The 20,247-nt window shown below is 39.7% G+C and overlaps 1 protein-coding gene across 9 annotated transcripts in view; it reads left to right on the top strand.

The window, feature by feature from the left end:
- The window catches only part of PCDH9 (protocadherin 9), a 1,094,858-nt gene that overhangs the window by 817,386 nt on the left and 257,225 nt on the right, over nt 1–20,247 (top strand). For 3 of the 9 annotated variants that reach the window (XM_072993185.2, XM_072993190.2, XM_072993188.2), the window contains one exon: nt 6,533–7,147. The exons of the other annotated variants lie outside the window; for them this stretch is intronic. In XM_072993185.2, the coding sequence (XP_072849286.1) occupies nt 6,533–6,564 (32 nt within the window). In that variant the 3' untranslated portion in view covers nt 6,565–7,147. Of the gene's footprint in view, nt 1–6,532; nt 7,148–20,247 lie in introns of those variants that run through there. 9 annotated transcript variants of the gene reach the window in all.

The following is a 20,247-nucleotide window of genomic DNA, read 5'->3' as shown; positions in this document are numbered from 1 at the left end:
AAACTGAGTGATTGAAAGGGATGCAGCTGTTACACCTTTTAATATGCCTATAAAGCTGTGGCCATACTCGAAAAGCACATTTAGATTTCCCTAGTTTTCTTGGGACTGACATTCTCCACAAGTTTGAAGGGAGGTGGCAGAAATCAATCTCAACTTGTATTCAGTCAATAGAACTTTCTGCCTTAATTGACCTGCATAACTTTTTAGAACCATCAATAAGCGCCCCAGCTGCTTGCAGAAATTGCTCCATTTGCAATTATCACCTGTCAGATTTTACTTTACTATTCAGTTGGCAGGAGTAAGCAAAGAAAGGGATGCTCTGCTGCACTGAAAAGTGTGTGTGTGTGTGTGTGTGTGTGTGTGTGTGTGTGAGTGAATGAGTGAGTGAGTGAGTGAGTGAGTGAGTGAGTGAGTGAGTGAGTGAGTGAGTGAAATGGAGAGAGAGAGAAGAAATGGAACTTTGCAACAAAATGGCTGCAGCCTAGGTGCTAATGTTCAAGATCTGACTTATTCAATTCCAGATCCCTCAAAACCTGGTTTTCCTCCTTCCACCACTGAGGAGTAACTTACTGTTCTCTGTCCATGAACATGTTCAGTACTCATGTTTTTAAGGCAAGGGGAGGATGCCCCCTCTTTTTACTTTTTCTTTTTCCATTCACTAGTGCAGTGGTCCCCAAACTTGGGCCTCCAGATGTTCTTGGACTTCAGCTCCCAGAAATCCTGGCCAGCAGAGGTGGTGGTGAAGGCTTCTGGGAGTTGTAGTCCAAGAACATCTGGAGGCCCAAGGTTGGGGACCACTGCACTAGTGGATACAATTGTACCCAGACCCAGCTAATCTGGAAATCCTGGTTCTCTCCATTCATTTCTATTGTCAGTTCTCAGTTCCATCCCTGGAGTCACATAAAATGCCTTTTCAGTAATGAACCAGGAAGTGCTTTGTCAAGATAATATGATGGTTCTTTTAGTCCCTTATATATCTATGCATTTCTTCCTTCTTCTCTCCCTCCACCTCCTCTTTTATTCCACTTCATTCCATGCCTTTCCCACCAAGTAATCATGCCCACCTCCAACTCTGTCTGCCTTTGGGTTCTCGAACTGCATATGGAGTCCGCCACCTTCAGAATGACTAATCTGTCATTTTGCTTTCACCTACATTTGTATATTCTGATAAGTAATGATTAAAAAGAAGGTGAAAGAAGTTGAAATAAAATGGGGCAAATCTGTCTATTTCACTTTCTCCCAAATATGAATATTGCGAATTTTAGGAAATTCTGCTACATAATAAATTGAGATTCACATCCACATCCATGTCTATCACTCATAAAATTCCCCCAATGGCTTCAGAACATCTTCAAATCCAGAGATCACCCTGCATTTCCTGATATTTCCCTCATGTGTATGCTTTTGTTTCATGAATGTGAGCATGGGACAATTCCAATCAGTATTTGTGTGCATTAGCCAGTATTAAGATACAGTGAAAAAGGCATAGGCATAATCTGTCCCTTTCATATTGACTTCATGTCTCTCTCTATCAGTAATGATAATTATATGCCATATAGTTGTTTTCAATTTGTGGTGTTCCTTGTAGAGTTGTGTAGGCGATACCACTCTGGGGCTATGCAACTTGTCCAAGGCTGCACAGATGGCAGGGGACATCAACCATCAGCCACCCACACTCCAGGAGATCCTAGCTGACATTGTGAAGATTGATACTCCACAGTTAGGTGCTCCATTCCACTGAATTTTGTTGGCTCTATGTTATTAGTAGCAGTGCTTTAAACAGAAGATCTTTGGGCTGATCAGAGGGAAGGTTCTTAAAGTTGACAAAACTTCTACACTTCCCTGCTGCTATGATTTAAGTTAACAATTTACTGTGCTTCCTCTGAAATATATCTGGAGATCTCTATTCCATTTCTATTCTGGGCTTAGCTGGAACATAACCCTAAAAAAGAGAGAAAGAATGGTTAATATACAACTCACTGATTTAATAATAGAGACACAATCAAATTCTGTACCAGCTGGTATCTGGGTACTGCCAAGTGCCTTCACTGCCTCCTTAAATCATGGCAGATCTGGAGTATCTCAGCTTACTTTCCAATTATGAATCCATTTTCCCACTATATCATTTTTGAAGCAGCAAGTGGAAACATACAGTAGTACTTCACACAGTGACAGCACACACTAAGGGTGGCATTTCTCAAAACAGCCTTCATGTCTCTTAATTTTAGGGTGGAAGTAAAGATATTTCTATTCTAATTCATTTTTAATGGTTGACTCAATTCAGGAAATTTTAAGATAACCGAATTTTTTATGTCTTTTCAATTTTTGAATTCATTTGAATTATCTTTCTATTTTTGTACATTTCCCGCAGGGCTTTCTATGCTCCAAAATTTATTTTATACTCATTTTAGTATTTAAATTTAAATACATATAATATGTAATGTGGGAATGTAAAGCTATACCTGTTTTGTTCTTGCAGGTTAGAATGAAAAAAAAATCAGTTTTCTCTTGCTGGGTAATAGTTGTGCCTCTTTCTTTCTTTCTTTCTTTCTTTCTTTCTTTCTTTCTTTCTTTCTTTCTTTCTTTCTTTCTTTCTTTCTTTCTTCTTTTTTTTTGCATTTCAGCACTTTTTTGGTAAAAATGTCACAAAGCCTTTTTTTTTTTAAAAAAAAAGACTTTTATTTTACATGGAACATGTATTTTATGCAAATTTGAAACCTCCTCCTCCTCCTCCTCCTCCTCCTCCTATGTTTATGTAGCTGCCCAGGGAACCCTGTAGACATATGGAGGAAGCTGAATGTATTGAAGTAAATGTGAAAACAAGTTCAAGGGTAGGACCTAAGTTCACCTGATGCGCTGACTAGATATACTGAACCAATCATTGCCTCTTAATGGCCCCACAATATATGGTACAACACTTCCCTGTAGGGTTGCCAGATTAAGAATATTTTACTCCCTAATATTTCAGGGTGAAAGTCTTGAGACTAGAGGTTGTGCCACAGCTATGGATCCTTGTGATGTTGTGGGGAGGAATGGGCAAGGTTTGGGAAGGAGGCAAACGCAGCACATATACAAATATGTTTGTGGTGAGCCACTGAGCCTTGGGGCAGATGGGTAGAGATGGGTGTCTAGGATTTGAAGGCAGCTTGCACACAGAAGCCATACTTTCCATAGAGGCGTAGCACTTCCCTGTGTCTACAATGAGTGCTTTAAGACCTGGCAAACCTGATATCTTGTACATGCATATAATGGAGGAAGTAGTGGTGGCAAACTGTCTATCAAGTTTTAGTTTTGATAATCTCATTGAGAGAATTCTTATTATACCTCCAGGAAATGCCAGGTTTCTGTATAACATGGGTTGAAAACCATGATTAAGTGGATACTAATCCATTTTATTCCACAATTGCAATAGAACAGACTCACTGATGTCTAGAGTTTTGTATAAGTAGTATGGCAAGCAGCAGTGCATTGAATAAGTGATATAGATATTATTTTGATATTTCAGATAAAATTCCACAATAAAGCATCAGTTAGTCCTGAAGTGTAAAGCAGCATGCGAATTTTTTTGGACAAGGGATTATTTTAGCACTGTCTGCCTTGATGGTGAATGATTTCATGGCTTTTTCTACATAGTAAAATTCACCTGCTCAATTGAAGGATGGTTTAATAATCTGGATGTATCTATCAGCAACTGTTATATAAGTCTCAAGGGCTTCAAGACAATGGTAGATTTTTTAAATTAACATATAGTGCCCAGTCTTCAGACAATGAAATGAAATTATGTATGCTAAATTAGGAACGTGAATTCTTGCTAAATCCCATGTTCCCATGGGTTCAGACTGTCTCAACAAAACAAGATATCTCAGTGAGGAATTCTAAAGTTCTGAGAAAGTTCTCTCCTCCTATGTCAGAGCAAGACAAGGAGCATTTTCTTAAGTCATCGTTTCTGCAGTATGTGCAAAATTAGTGTCTTTCCTTTGGGAAGCAAAACATGCATGCATTTATTCACATACATGCACATGCACACCCACCCACACCAAGTACTTGTCCACTTTTTTAAAAAGAAGCAAATAATCTACTCCCTGCTTTTCATCTTCTCATCTTTAATGGTCCATGCTACAGAGAAACAGCTATAATAGTTTTGCACAAGTTGCACTAAAGTCACTCTGCCAATGTAGAATTCTCATTGATAGCATTCTTTATTTTTGGGACTGGCTTGGCTCTAGGAGAATTCTGGAACAAAAAATTACCCCTGCCCATCTAAGGATTTTATGAAATCATGAAATAATATGATGACAATCTGATCAACAGGAGCAACTCAAAATGGTGGGGTGGTCCACACCACCTGCACAGACCATAGATCACTATTGGCCAGCAACATTCCATAGCGAAGAGTGTGTTCTCATCTATTTACATTCCAAATTCACCTTACATCAAATTTCAGGTAAATTTTGAGGATAGTGCATTCCAAACAAATGCCTTTGACCATATGACAAGCAAGGTGATAGAATGTCAGCAAGCTAGTGAATTTTTTTACAGAGGTTTGACACATTTCAGGATAGTCCCTTCAACAAGCTGTCTCAAAGTCTTATCACTTTGCTACTCTGTTGAACTATAATATGTTTTATCAGTAAATGCATTTGGTAAATGTGAGTTGACTGACTTGGGAAGAGAAGCAAAAAAAAACTGATGCAAAGAGAACATAAGCAAACTGTCTAGCCCAGTTTTCCCAACTCTCCAGATGTGTTACATTGCAAACCCAAAGAATCTCCCTTTGAGCATATGCACATTTCAAATCATAACAGCTGCAACTGGAAACCATTTTAAATCATTATCTGTTAGACTGTGATGAAGGGCCTTCAGTGTATATCAGTGTGTTATATGTTGAGGACACCAGGTGTAAAGGCTAGATTATTGTAAAGGCTAAATCAATTAGGCATAAGTAGGAGAAAAAGGCAGGCTGACCTATAAATCAGGAATGTGGACTTACCTGGTTCCCGTATTGTTATCCAGTGGCAGCCAGCCTCCCCCCCCCAAGCAGGAATGCCACATAATTTTATTATTTTTTTATTTTATTTAATTTATATCCCGCCTATCTAGTCGCGGTGGACTACTCTAGGCGGCTAATGGTGGTGTCTGCATGGTTGGGCTGGCAAGAGGGCTTTTGGCACCCGACCCCCACAAGAAGGGTCACACTGGATGCCTGGGGTAGGCCAGCATGACCAGGGGAAGAGCAGTGGCAGGCCGCTGGACCAGAAGAGATGGGTCTTTCCACTGGTGCTCAAAAGTGAGAGTTGGGGACCTGCTGAGACCCAATTTCTTCTGGGCAGTTTTTCCCCCACCCTCTTTGGTTCTACTGTTTGCACTATTTGGTGTTTGGTTACTCTTTCTTTATTTTCACAACTTGGTGAGGCAGTTTTGGACATAGGGATGGATCACAATGATCACAGGACAGCAGGTGGAGGCCTGCCAAGTCATGGTTGCTATGGAGTCCCTAAATGGGAATGGGGTGGTGGTCTCTGGTGGGACAATTTGCACCTGCTCCTGGTTGGTGAGGAGCAACAGAGTGGCTTATATCCATGTGACTCCAGGAAATATGCCACTGCTAGTAATCTCATAGGAAGGGTCCTGTGGAGATGGTGGGTAACACTGGGGGGCATTTGGGTCCCTCAGTGAGCAGGATCCAACCCTATGATTTGCCAGGTTAACTGCTGCTGAAATCAATAAAGTTGTGGCCTTTTTTCCCTAGTTATGGTATGTTTGTGTGTTATTTTGGGGAGGGGGCTAGGGCCTGCCTAGCAGTAGGCCAACTAAGCAACCTTTATCACCGTGCATCATTACTCTCTCTAAACTGGTTCCACAGATTCATCTATGGTTTAGTAATATGAAGAAATTAAAACTAGAGTGAAATCAAGCAAGTGAAATACGTATCCATGCAGTTCTATGAAATTTAGCTATAGTGACCTGCTTACTTCTTTCTTATAATGATAAGGTGACCACTCTCTTATGTGGGAGAAACAACAGCTTGTATCCTATAGCTTAAATATGGGATGGAAGAGAATTGTAAAAGCATTCCCCTTTGTGCTCGCAGGCTTCCCTTTGTGCAACTAATTGTGTCACCAGGTCATGTGGTGGGAAGCTTAGAGGAGCAGGAGGGATACTTTTGTGATTTTTCTCCACTCCTTGTTTAGGCAATAGAATGATAATAACAATCTTTGAACTGTAGAGCTAGAAAAGATAATCAGGTCCAGCTCCTGTCAAGGAAGCACAGTGAAGAATCAAACTCCCAACCTCTAGCTCCATAGGCAGATACTTAAACCACTGAGCAGTAATATGCTATTTTTTGAGAGTAATGTTCCCTTTAAAAAAAACCCTTGTCTAGAACAGCATTTGTTAGCATCTGCACACATACAGACATGTGCACACAGAGACAGATGGTGAGGAAGCTACACTGGATGGAACTCTTTCTCCATTCTAGTGATAGGTGGGTACTCCATAAACCACATGTAAACTTTTCCTGTTCTTTCTCTAGATCCCTGTGATTACTGCGCTGAAAATGCTTAGGCAGCCAGAAAGAAAAGAATGGCACTGCCTTCTTGTGTCTGCATCTCATTTTCTTGTCTGACTGACAAAATAAAAGGCTGGATCAATGTGAAATGGTTATTGATTGCTATTGTAATTAATAACAACAGATTAAAAGGAGGCATGGGTTTTCTTTCAGACAGATTGTCATTAGATTTTTGTGTCGTGTGTTCTCTGAATCAATTAATACCAGGATGCATCCTTAGTAGATTATTGTTTTTGTCTATATTTTAGTAAACATAATTAAACAATAATTATGTCTTGCTGGGCTTATCATTTGAAATAAATTGAGATAAAAGAACGTGTGTTCTGTAATTAATTTCCTAACTCCTGGTTTTCATGGTTCAGGTATAACAGTTATTTATGTAGAAGACAAGTTTAATCAGCAAGTAATTTTACAACATAGGCACATTTATGGTGAAACAAAGTACTAGGCAAAGACTTGAGCTTTCATGTATAAAGACAAGCTGGAGAGAAGAAAATTGTTTCCCCCCTTAAAAAGAACATGAGTTTGGAAATATTTCTGGCATTCCAAGGGCTTAGAAAATGTACCTTGAATGGAAAATGTGAAAAGCAGAGCTGAAGATTTATGGCAGCCAAAATTGTAATGAAATTTGCTTGTGCTTGAACTGAAAAGTGATATGATAATTTGGTACATTCCTTTTCCTGTTTCATTTAGGCTGCTTCTATATATAGGGTTTTCTGTTTGCCATGTGTGCTGATTTCATTGCTCTGACCCTCACAAGCTGTACCATTGCCTATAATGTTCCTTCCCAGGAATCACTGACAATTCGTATTCAAGACCCCACAAGTTTCCTGTCTAGGTATGTTTGTGTTTTGTTCTTAGTGGTAAAGTGTTTGAGTCTTTGTTTGTTCCTGATTTGAGGGATGGGTGAGTTAAAAGTCACTTCAATATTATTATTATTATTATTATTATTATTATTATTATTATTATTATTATTATTATTATTATTATTATTATTATTATTATTATTATTATTATTAATTGTCATTGTAAGTATATACATGGTATACCCATACAACGAAATTCACACAGGCACCCAGAGACCAGACCCATATGCACACACATAAAAATTCCCCAAACACTCCCCATCCACTAAAAATCCCCCACTAAGAATACAAACATCTACACCGCAGGCTAAGTAACACTGTCCAACTAACTATTCACTACTGGTGGTCTTTAAGCTCATTATTAAGTGCAATTATAGCTTTGGGATAAAAACTGTTCAGAAAATGTGTCGTCCGAGTCTTAAATGTTCTATATCTTCTGCCAGATGGCAACAGTTCAAAAATGTTGTAAGCAGGATGGGAAGAGTCTCTCGGGATGCTGTGTGCCTTCTTCAGACAGCAGGATGTGAAGATGTCATCCAGGGTTGATAGTTGGAGCCTGATGATATTCTGGGCAGTTTTAATGGTTCTCTGTAGAGCTTTTTTGTCCACTACAGAGCTACTCCCAAATCATGCCAGAATGCCATAGGTTAGGACACTCTCAATGGTGCTACAAAATAGGACAGAAGTAAACTGACCCGAATGAAACAATTAAAGATTAGCTCTGCTCTTCTCACAAATAAATAAAGGTAACCCCAGGAGGGAGCGCAGAGGCTGCCCTCCTTCAAACCAAAATGATTTTCTCCAGTAGCTCGCCAGCCGCTCAAACTCTTTTCTCGCTCTGCAGCCTCCAATACAACACTGCACTGCCTGAACAAGAGAGAGGACATGTTGGGGGCAAGCTTTCCTTTAAATAGCTCACCCTCTCCTTCTTTACATGTGACCGGAGCCTGCCTCGCGTCCTCCTTGAACCAAGGAGGGCAAATGCCGGCCACGCAGTTCAAGGATGTTGAAACGTCCTTACTGCGGCTGGAACCTTCTCTTCCTCCTAAAATCAATTATGAGTTCTTTAGTTTTTTAAATGTTAAGTGTAAGATTATTTTCTTTATACCAGAGTATCAACCCTTGTACTTCCTTTCTATAAGCAGACTCATTGTTCTTGTTTATGAGCCCCACCACTGTCATATAATAATAATAATAATAATAATAATAATAATAATAATAATAATAATAATAATAATAATAATAATAATAATAATAATAATAATAATATAATTTATTGCCATTGTAAGTATATACACAGTATACCCATACAACGAAATTCACAGACACCCAGAGACCAGACACAAGCACACACATAACATTCCCCAAACACTCCCCACCCACTAAAAAATTCCCCACTAAAAATACAAACATCTACACCTCAGGCCAAGTAACACAGTCCAACTAATTATTCACTACTGGTGGTCTTTAAGCTCATTATTAATTGCAATTATAGCTCTAGGATAAAAACTGTTTAGAAAATGTGTGGTCCGAGTCTTAATTGTTCTATATCTTCTGCCAGACGGTAACAGTTCAAAAAAGTTATAAGCAGGATGGGAAGAGTCTCTCAGGATGCTGTGTGACTTCCTCAGACAGCGGGATGTGAAGATGTCATCCAGGGTTGGTAGCTGGAGCCCGATGATATTCTGGGCAATTTTAATGGTTCTCTATAGAGCTTTTTTGTCCGCTACAGAGCTACTCCCAAACCATGCCAGAATGCCATAGGTTAGGACACTCTCAATGGTGCTACGATAGTAGGACAGAAGTAAATGCTGTGATAAATTTAACTTCCCGAGCATTCTCAGAAAATACAGCCTCTTCTGTGCCTTCTTTATTAGCATGTTGGCATTTATAGTCCATGAGAGGTCCTCTGAGATGTAAGTACCCAGAAATTTAAAACTACCAACTCTCTCCACTTCCTCACCGTTTATGTACAGTGGTAAATGTACATTTCTCTTCCTCCTAAAATCAATTATGAGTTCTTTAGTTTTTTTGATGTTAAGTGTGAGATGATTTTCTTTACATCATAGTATCAATCTTTGTACTTCCTTTCTATAAGCAGACTCATATCATCTGCAAATTTAATAATTGCATTGGTGTTATACAGTGGGGTGCAATCATGTGTGTACAGGGAATAGAGGAAAGGACTTAACACATAGCCCTGGTAAGCTTCTGTACTTAGTACCAGGGTAGAAGAATGGTGAGATCCCATCCTTACTGACTGTGGCCTATCTGTCAGAAAGTCTTTCACCCACACACAAAATCTTCTGAGGTAATCCCAGGTTGATCATTTTTTAAAAAAAATACCTATTTGGTAGAATGGTATTAAAAGCAGAGCTATAATCCACAAACAACAGCCTCACATAAGTTCCCTGTTGTTCTAAGTGACTCAATGCAGTATGGAGAACAATGGACATAACATCATCAGTAGATCTATTTCTCCTGTATGCAAATTGCCATGGGTCCAAAGGAGGTGGAAGACTAGCCTTAATGTAATCTAGCACCAATCTCTCAAAACATTTCATAATAACAGATGTTAAAGCTACTGGTCTATAATCATTGAGAGACACCACAGTTGACTGCTTGGGGACTGGCACTATAATAGATGTCTTCATGCAAGTAGGGACAGAACACTGCAACAAGGATAGATTGAAAATATCCATAAAAACTCCAGCTAATTCTGCAGTGTAGCCCCCAACAACTCGTCCCATGATGAAGTTCAAGAAATGTTGGTTAAGAAGCTTGTTGTTTTGATTGTCTGAGTCATTGGAAGAGGGAGAACTGGAAACTTGGTAAGACAGGCCAAGAAATTGGAAAAGTAAGCTCAGCCCCATTGAGTTCTGTAATCCAGAATCATCAGCATAGTTAGAGAGCGGAGGCTATTTCACCCTCTCCCTTATTGCATCATTCATGCAAGCAGTAACAAGTATGAAGGATAGGTTGCTGCTCATATGTAGGCTGTACACATGAGCATGAAGCCTGGGAAATATAGGTCCTTGTCCTACATGTAAGCAGGAGCCACTCCTGTTCGGACTTATTACTGCTCACACATGAGAGATGAGGGAGCACTTGGGACTGGCCTCTCCACTATATTGATGATTATAGATTTCACAATAACTGGGATTTTGAATAATTTATATGTGAAGGTGCAGCAACCAGAAGAAGATGACATGACTATTAAACAAAACATCCCCTAAAAATTAGCCCCAATGCGTTTTTTGGAACAAAAATTTATATAAGACTCTCTTATTTTCGGGGAAACACAGTAGTAACTTTTGTATATGAGAGAAAGAGAGAAAGAGTGTGCGAGCAAGTACCATCAAGCATGTTGGTTCAGAAGAGAAAGGTTAAATTCCTCTTGTTGCATGCTTTGGTCTCAAAGATAATCAGTCCCTCTCATCCCTACTGTTACTGATGTAAACAGTTGGACCCTGTTGCTGTTTGGAATGAAGTGGAGCATCACATGTAGTGTGGCCCTAGGCTGCCTCTGTGCATAGTGTTAATTACTGAGCCAAATGTAACCTGCCAACTTATATATGGTGGTTCATAAAGAGCTTACTTTGTAAGCCTTATTTCCCTTTTGTTTTGCCATCAGTCTGACACTCCAAAAAGCCAAAGCATGGCAAAGCATCTGGCAGGCCGAAGCATACAGCTGAGAGACTGGGTTCATCCCAGTTCATTTCAGCTTGTTCAAGCCTATTCAGTGCTCTGGAGAGATAAAAGCAAAACAAAAATGTACATCCAGCAGTATTACTCACTGTTTGGTTGTCACTGAAGAAATACAAGAAGACTGATCCAAGTATCTGATAGATGTTATTTATTCAAATAAAGTGGATGTCACATGACCTGGTGAGAGGCTACTAGGTTCAGTTTTGTCTGACTGAGAAACAATTCTCCATAATCACTGATTTGTATAATCTGTGTGACTCAATGGGACAAAAATGCACTCTTTATTTAGTCAGGATTGTTTCATTCTTTAAATATGGAACTGAGATCTTGTTCGTTTGGGCAGAAATCCTATCCAGGATATGAGTGTTAATGGCTGTGCACTGTGACTGATAAAAATTGTTTTCAAAATTGCTGGTGTTTTAAAATATGACAGTTATGTTCAAAATACTAGTTAGGTCAAAGCATCAAGGAAAAATCTTACTGAACAGCCAAGGAGAAACATTCTATTCGGATGCGCTAAGTAAATGCATCTTGCAACTGTTTGCTCAGTCCTAATAAATAGACATGGTGAATTTTTTAAAGTCTTTCCTTTAAAAAGAAAAGAAAAGATTCAGATGCAACTTAAATACATTTTTGCCCTAAGCCGCATCAGTCAGTTTGAACTTAAAATGCAGTCCTCGAATGAATATTTAATTTTGCCTTCCTTATAAGTATAGCTGAATCACGTCTGCAAGCATTTCAGCTCAGGCAAGCGATCAACAGAGAATAATATTACAGCAAGGTAAAAAGTTGGGAACTCAGTAATGACATTTTAATACTACACAGCTGTGGCAAGGAGACCTGCGGGCCAGCATGATAACTTTCTATTGACTTAATAATCAACATGATCATAACAAGCGTCATACATAAAATAACTGAAAAGGCACCATTGGTACTTATTGACAAGAATAAAAGCATTGTTCATAATTTAGGCATGATTCTCTTATAATTCTCTGTATATACTACATGACTAAAATACTCATTTATCTGAAATGCTAGTTCTTTCCAGTTGTCCATACACCACACAGAGCTGTTTTAGCAGGTGGATAGGGCACTGCTCCAAACTGTAAAACTGCATGTAGCATATGCAATAGTGTAGTGGACCCAGGGCTTAAAAGTCAAAGCCCTGGAAATTTATGGCTATGACATCATATGCCACATACCCCATGCTTCCTATTTCCTATGAACTGAGCTGCAATCCTCACAATGGGAAAGGAATGGGTTTTCCCAAGGATGGCATTCAATTGCAAGCTATCTTTGGTGTAATGCACCAATTGATGGTGGTTTCTTCTGGATATGCAATTAAAAGTCAATAACTATACAGATGACATGTTATCTGTTCATATGTGGACTATCCAACTGCCTGAACTTTTGGACTCTCCTTATGAGAAGAACTGGCAGTGGGGTCTATCATAATGACCACCTGCACTTGAAACTTTACCACTACACCACTGAGTATGTGGGCAGTATTCAGGCCCCAAAAGCCAGTAGTCATCATACAGCACAGTAGAGATATTTTGTTGTGGATCACACCCACCAATGACCTAGCTAGAGATTCTCTAGATATCACCAATAGCTGCCAAGTGCCATAATTACATTCCATCTCTTTTGCAGACTACTTTCCCTCTTGCTTCTCTCTATTTTCCTTCAGGTATTTTGCCTGGCTACACTTTGCCAGTTGGATATCCTCAGAAAGTAAAAACTGTTGACACTGTGGTGGAGATTTTGGGATGATACTGATTTGTGAGCCTAACTGACTCCTTCATCTCTTCTGCAGTGCAACTCTGTGCAAGACCTGCTTTGTTCAATGGAGCAGAAAGACACAAATGATTGTACACTGGCTTGGGAGTCTTACAACAAATAAAGCCTAGGACTTCCATCCATCCATCCATCCATCCATCCATCCATCCATCCATCCATCCATCCATCCATCCATCCATCCATCCATCCATCCATCCATCCATCCATCCATCCATCCATCCATCCATCCATCCATGAATTGAGCTAGTTAAATCTTGAATGCCTTTTTAAAAGCGAAATTGATTTGCAAATACTAGCTCTAGAGTCTTCAGCTTTCTGTTCATGAGCATATAAGTATTATGTCCTAGCTGAGTACAATAAGCTGTTGCCAGAAAAAAAGGGAATGTTGGCCTAACAACAGGCAATGGTAAAAAAAAACTGGGCTTCCCATATTTATAAAGTCACATTACTGACAACCAACAGTGCCTTGTGAACTGGAATGGGAGGGGCACCTCACCTCAACATTTCAGGGCAGTGCCTTCTATCCTGGTCACAAGCCACCCTTGCTAGCTTACTGTTAAAAGAGTTCAATACTGGGCAGCCACCATGTTCAAATGATTCTCAAGACATCATGAGTTTCCTGGTTCAAGTGCATCACATCAGAGATCAGATCTGAGAAATTCCTGGTTACATACTAGAGAGTTATGTAGGGGAAGGATTTGTGTCAGTATTGTGAAGAGCATTAAGGGATCTCTGACTCTGCATCTGGTAATATTTCTGTATGCACATGACAGTTCCAGCAAAATTCTTCTTCCACATTTAACAATGTGGATAAAGATATCTAATCCAGAAGGAAAACAGAGAACAGCGCTGACGAATAATGCAAGAATTAACATTGATACATTTTAATAACCTTTGAGGAAAGTAATCTCTAGCATGTAGGAAGGATGGATTTTCCCCTCATTCTGTTTGGGCAAAAAAAAATTCAGTATAGATTTAGGACTAATCCATTTACCATATGTGTGTGCATGCACACAGACCAATACACTGACATCCCTTCACGTTTTCAATCATTTTTAAACATCATCATGAAATGAATAAGTATTTAATGCCATTTTATCACCATGTTCCAATAGTGATATAAGGGTTTTGAAATCTAGATTTTATTTCTATTAAATGTAGAGTGTTTTGTCTATCCAAGGTCCTACATATGCCTATATATAAGGAGAGAGGTGTGATTAGAAAAGCCAGAGTGGCATGTTGAATAGAGGAGCAATTACTATACTGTTGATTCAATTGATTCAAATGGGCCTACTCTAACTGTGACTTACTTTAGCATAGTAAATTGCAGATTGAGTTGGCCCATTTGAAGCAATGAAACATATGGAGGAGCTGACTCACCAGATCCTCATTGATTTAATGAGCCTTCTCTAGTTCAATTTACTGCGCACTAAGCAACACAATTTTGGCTGATGTATGCCAGCCCAGAGCATACCTCTCTTCCTTGAAATATTTTATAGAAAGTTGTGGAAAATAAATTAAAAGACACTTCAATAAGCCCAAAGAATCAAACTATGGACGAGAATGCCATTTGAGCGCCAGCCAGTATTATTAAGGGCCTGACGTCACTGACAAAAATGCAAGAAATGCTACAGGTGTGGGGAAGGCTTCTCCCTCCCCCCCAGTTAATCATATGGCACAAAAGGAAGTGAATCAGCCTGGAGTCCCCCCTCCCATCCATACTTTCCCCCTCAGCTGCTAGGTTTGCTACTTTTTAAAAAAGAGATTTATTCACATTGGTTGAGATAGTGTGATCCCTTGAACCAATGCAGAGAATTGTGGCAGGTGGCTGGTGGGCAGACGACGATATGTAATTGCAAGTATCTCTGAGAGGCAGTTGGCTTTTTGAAAGGGAAATGTCCTGGCTTCCCCAATTAAGAACTTTTTGTCTGCTACACATTTTTCCCAGTTTCTTTTGCTGTGGTTATTTACAGAAATCCTCCCTCCAGCATGTGTCCTGTGTGACATGCCTGTATTTTTAGCCATTCAGGGCTATCTTAGGATTTCCAGATGTGCATTTTATTCAAAGGGACCCCCCTTTGACATACCACCTACTCAGCATGTCCAGCCATATGTTCTCCTCCTGACTTCTGCATTCGGAATGGATCTGATCAGGGAAAGCGAGTGATCTGCGATGGGAGAAAAGAAGAAGGCTGGATCTTTGGAAACATTACAATTCTCTCCCTCCCTTCCTAAACAACTTTGTCCTGAAGCTTGGGGAGATGGAGAGGGATGGCAATCTTCAATATGCTTCTCTCTTGTTAAAAAATAACACAGCATAGAGAATACAGAAGAGGAAATTGTCATCTCCCTTGTTTACAGCTTATTAAGTAGTAGTTCTGCAGCTGTGTCACTGGCACAGCTATGATAGCAAGCTGCAAACTGTTTAGCCAATTTCCTCCTCTGCTTATGTGGCCAGTTAATTTGAGGAAAATGGAGGAAACCTGAATTTCTCAGTGTGACTTCACAGCAAGTGGATGTGCATTTCTCTCACTGTGTAGTCACACCCTAAAATTGTATGAAGAGTGGAGCCATACCCATTACCCCAGTTTCCCAAAACCATCCTCAGAAGGGGCACAGAAGTCATTGGGAACTATAGTGCTGAGAAAAGTCCAAACAGGGATTGTAGGCTCATGAATGCTTTGTTCTTCTTTCTGTCAGGTGGGGTAGTTCTGCTGTGTTTCTTTTCTGGATGTGATTACTCATTTATCCTTGATACAAAGATGCATAAGAAGGAAACTGCATGCCAAATGTTTTCAAGAGTCACTGTTCTAGACATGTCCAGAAAAAGTAACTCATAAAGACACACAGTGGGGGGATGTTTTCTAGTCTCACACATTTTCAAAGCCAGCTGTTTCATTTTAACTAAGAAAAAAGTCTTGCTCACCTACCAGAAAACTGGAAAAGAGTGGCTGTGCTCAGACAAGGAAAACTTCATTTTTTATTAGTCAACTGTCAGTTATTGTCTTTCAATCTGACCTTTTAGGTGATCATTGAGGATTATGATACAGAAACACCATATCAAGTTCTTCAAAGGAATCAGGGTGAAATAGACAAACAAATACTGTAGTTCTTCAATTATGCTGATTGTTACAAGAACCAATGCTTTTTAAAGAACAGTTGTCTGCATATCCTCCTTCTGCTCTATTGGTTCTGTCCCATTTTTTCTTTTGCATGTTAGTCTTTTAAAATGTGCTTTAAAAACAAGGGGTTACATTGTTCTTAAGCTGTATATAGCACTTTGTGTTAGTCACTGTTGATAAATAACTGTTTGAAAGTATCAATTGAATACAAATATTATCCATAGATAAAAGTGTCACTAACATATTCACATGTAAGTGACGGAGAAATCAAAATAGTTATAACAGATCGGGGGAAATGAACTTCAGATATAAGCTAGAGAGGGAATACTCTGAAAATTTTAGCCTGAAGATGCACAGTAAGTAGAAATTACAAACTTTCTGGTGTGTTTTAAAATGGCATGTTTTTGTAAAATTTATTTATTTATTTTATACCCCACCCATCTAGACCACAGTCTGTTCTGGGCAGCTAACAACACTCCGAGTAGTAATGAAATAAAATAAAACAATAACATTAATACAATTGAAGGTGGGGAAATAAGTTAGGTAGTGACAGGAGGGAAGGCCTGCCTAAAGAGCCAGGTCTTGAGTTTGCTCTTAAAAACACCCAGCAAGGGTGCCAGACACTGCTGAGAAGGCCCACTTTCTTGTTCTTTCTCAAACAACCAAAAATTTCACCTATGCCTAGGTATAAGGGACACACCCTATTTCTTTTCTTTGTTAAATTTGCTGGCTGATAAGATTTCAGCTTATTAAAAAATGGGGTAGGTGTTTTGCAAAAAAAAAAAAAAAAAAAAAAAACCAAAAGGAAAAAAAGAGGATTATTTCTGTTCAAAGTTGATTGCTCTACAAAGGTCTGTTGGATCCAAGCCAAGTGCAGAAGCACAAAAGAATGTGCTTAAATCCTTCCCATTTAAATAAATGACATTTAAAGACTGAATCTTGCCCTGTGTATATGATCAATTATGTATCTAGAACAGGGAAAGGGCACAATTTTTTTTGAAAGCCATATTTGATATTCTTTCATTGAAATATGCCTTCCTCCCAAATACAGACTGGGAAAAGAACTCCCAGCCTCAACAAAAGCATTCTTCTAGCATGATATAGAGTCTTTTCCTTCAAACTAACCAAAATTCCCCAAAACCTTCTGTTTCTTATTAGTATGTGTCTTGAAGGTGTAGCTACTAGCTAGTGATTTCTATGCCTTCTGCCTTGTATTTTGTTTCCCCACATGCAGCATTCAGATTCCCTATGGTAGGCATCCCATTACATTGAATATGATCACTAACCCAGCATGTCTAGATATAGTTAACAAGTGGTGCGTTAATAAAAAGCTTTAATGAAATTGAATGTTCCCCCCAGCATATGCAAAAATCTATTTCCTGGCATATGCTTTCCCATATCAAAAGTTGTAGCAGAGATTTCCTTTGTGTGTGTGTGTGTGTGTGTGTGTGTGTGTGTGTGTGTGTGTGTGTGTGTGTGTGTGTGTGTGTGTGTGTGTGTGTGTGTGTGTGTGTGTGTGTGTGTGTGTGTGGTACATGTAAGACTATAGTTATGTTACTCTGAAACTCAGACAAAGATATCAATAATATATACTGTCAAATGACTTTTTAGGGAATGTATGATGCTGTCAGTCTGTGTTTCCCATAATATGCAGAACTGTAAAAAGTAACTAGGGACTGAAATGGGTAAGTTATGGCATGAGTGCTATTAGATTGCATGAAGTTTCAGAAAATATGAATGGTTCTCACTGCTTTCTGACAACATTCTGCTGTTTCCTAACTAATCTACACTGGTGCCTCAACTTATGAACGTCCCTACTTATGACCATTTCAAGTTACAACGAGCTCTGGCTGCAAATTTTTGCGTCTACTTGCGACCGGAGCTTCCACTTAGAAACAGAAAAAGGCAGGGGGGAAAAGGCGAGAAATTCAAATTTCTAATTGTAGGTGGTGACAAGGCTGCTTTTTTGTAACTCTTTCACTCCAACAGTTAGAGAGTGTGCATCAGAGGAGCCTTGGGACTGCCTCGCTTCTGCTTCTGAGTCAGTGAGTGAGTGTGTTCGCAGGGAGGCTTTGGGCTGCCTGGTAAGGCAAGGTGCTGTTTTCTGCTTTTTAAAACTGCTCTGGGTGTTTTTGCAGTTTTGCTTTGAGCTGGGGGGGTCATGTTTCTGTGCTGTGATGGGTCTTGGGGGGTTTGTTTGTTTTTTGGGTCCCACCCCATTTTCAATGGGTCTGAGGGGTGTCACATTTCCAGTGAATACAGCAGACATAAGTCCAATAAGTCAGTCCAAAGTCAGAAGTCCAGGAGATACAAAACAGATGCCAAATTGTCAAGGCGAAAACACAAACCGCAGTCAGAAGTCAGAGTCCAAGAGCCAAGGGTCAAGTAAGCAAGATAGCAGGCACGTGGACGAGAGCCAGAGAATAGACCTGTTGCTTCCACACTTTTCCAAGCCTTCCAGGTACAAATTATATAGGAGCAGAAACCATCAAAGTCCTAGAAGCCTTCCATCCTATTAAAACTCAGGACTGGTCGACCTAATGTTCCTGTGGAAAGCATTCATGCAAGCTTCGGATCTTCATGTCATGAGTCTTTGCTGAAACTTGTCCCTCACTCTGGCTACTGGGGGAGGAGAATCTGGTGGTGATTCAGCTGTCTGTGCTTCTAATTGTCCAGTATTTTCCTCAGCTGAAATTAACCCCTCAGATGCCAGATCTTCTTCAGCTGAACTCATGACAGGGGGTTTTGTTGCTTTTTGGAGTGTTTTCCCCATTTCCGACAGGTCTTGGGGGTTTGTTTGTTTTTTGGTTTCCCCCACCCATTTCTGATGGGTCTTGAGGGACTTGGTTGCTTTGGGGTTTTCCCCCATTTCTGATGGGTTTGGGGGGGTTGTTTTTTGCCTTTTCCCCATTTCTGATGGGTCTTGGGGGTTTGGTTGCTTTTTTGGGGGGGTTCCTAATTCCAATGGATCTTGGGGGGTTGGTTTATTTTTTGGCTTCCCCCATTTCTGATGGGACTTGGGGGGTTGGTTGCTTTTTGGGGTTTTCCCCCATTTCTGATGGGTCCTGCATGCTTCCTTTGCTTTTTCCTTTGTTTTCTTTGCATTTCCTACCAGCTCCCTTTGTTCTCTGTGCATTTCTGATCTGTTCCATTTGTTTTCTGTGCATTCCAATGCATGCCTGATTGCTTTTCTTTTCCCCCCTTTGGCCAGAAGGGATTAATCACATTTCCAATGAATCTGGCAGTGATTTTTTGGGGGGTGGGGGTGGGAGTGATTTTTTTCTTTGGCCAGAATGGATTTATTGCATTTCAGTGCATTCCTATGGGAAATGGTGCTTCGACTTACGACCATTTCGAGTTATATCCATCTTCTGGAACAGATTATGATTGCAAGTCAAGGCACCTCTGTGTTAGATATTGTATGCAAAAAAGTATATTGTTTCATGATCCTACTTGTCATTTTTTTAATAGATCAAGGCCATTGAAGCTCTCTTTTATGTTCTCATGCTTGGGCAGAGATGTTGTTGGACACTAAGCAGATGAGGCACCAACAGAATTTTTAAGCATCACCAAAATGGGAAAACATAGTTGCACTAAAAGAACACTGTTGCCCTGCCCTGCCCTTCCCATCTCTTTCTTTCTCCCTTGGTTCTGTAGGGAGAATCCTAGTGGGCAGAACAGAAACAAATATTCCTTCTCCGATCAGATATTTGTACTATAAAGGAACATATCCACTTCATCTGATATCTAATCCTGAATTACGATGCTCCTCCCATTTATGGAGGTGGTATTCAGGAACACCACTGTTAGATTTGAGAGGTTTTCTACACAAATTTCCAGGAACTTGGTAGGTGAATTAAAAGGTAAGGAGAACAACTCCCTTCTGCCTGCCTCCACAATCTAACCCTCTGCTCCTGAGATCATTTTTCTTTTCATTAGTCCACTACACTTTCCATAAGATCTCAAAAACTAGACAAGGAGCAAGGAACTTTAAAAACCAAAAATGGCCCCCTAAAAATTCAAGAGCAGATTCAATCTCCCTAACTTTCAAACATTTTACTAAACTGTGTATTTTTCAGGTTTCAGACATCCAAGTTATACACCCACAAAGTGGTTCCCAAGGAAAGTGCCATTTAGCAGCTGGCGTGGGGAAAACCAATCTCCACCAAACTTAAAAGGATTG

The sequence above is a fragment of the Pogona vitticeps genome, chromosome 3 (genome assembly GCF_051106095.1).
Source record: "Pogona vitticeps strain Pit_001003342236 chromosome 3, PviZW2.1, whole genome shotgun sequence".
In the NCBI taxonomy this organism is placed as follows: domain Eukaryota; kingdom Metazoa; phylum Chordata; class Lepidosauria; order Squamata; family Agamidae; genus Pogona; species Pogona vitticeps.
This window is presented reverse-complemented; position numbering and strand designations above follow the sequence as displayed.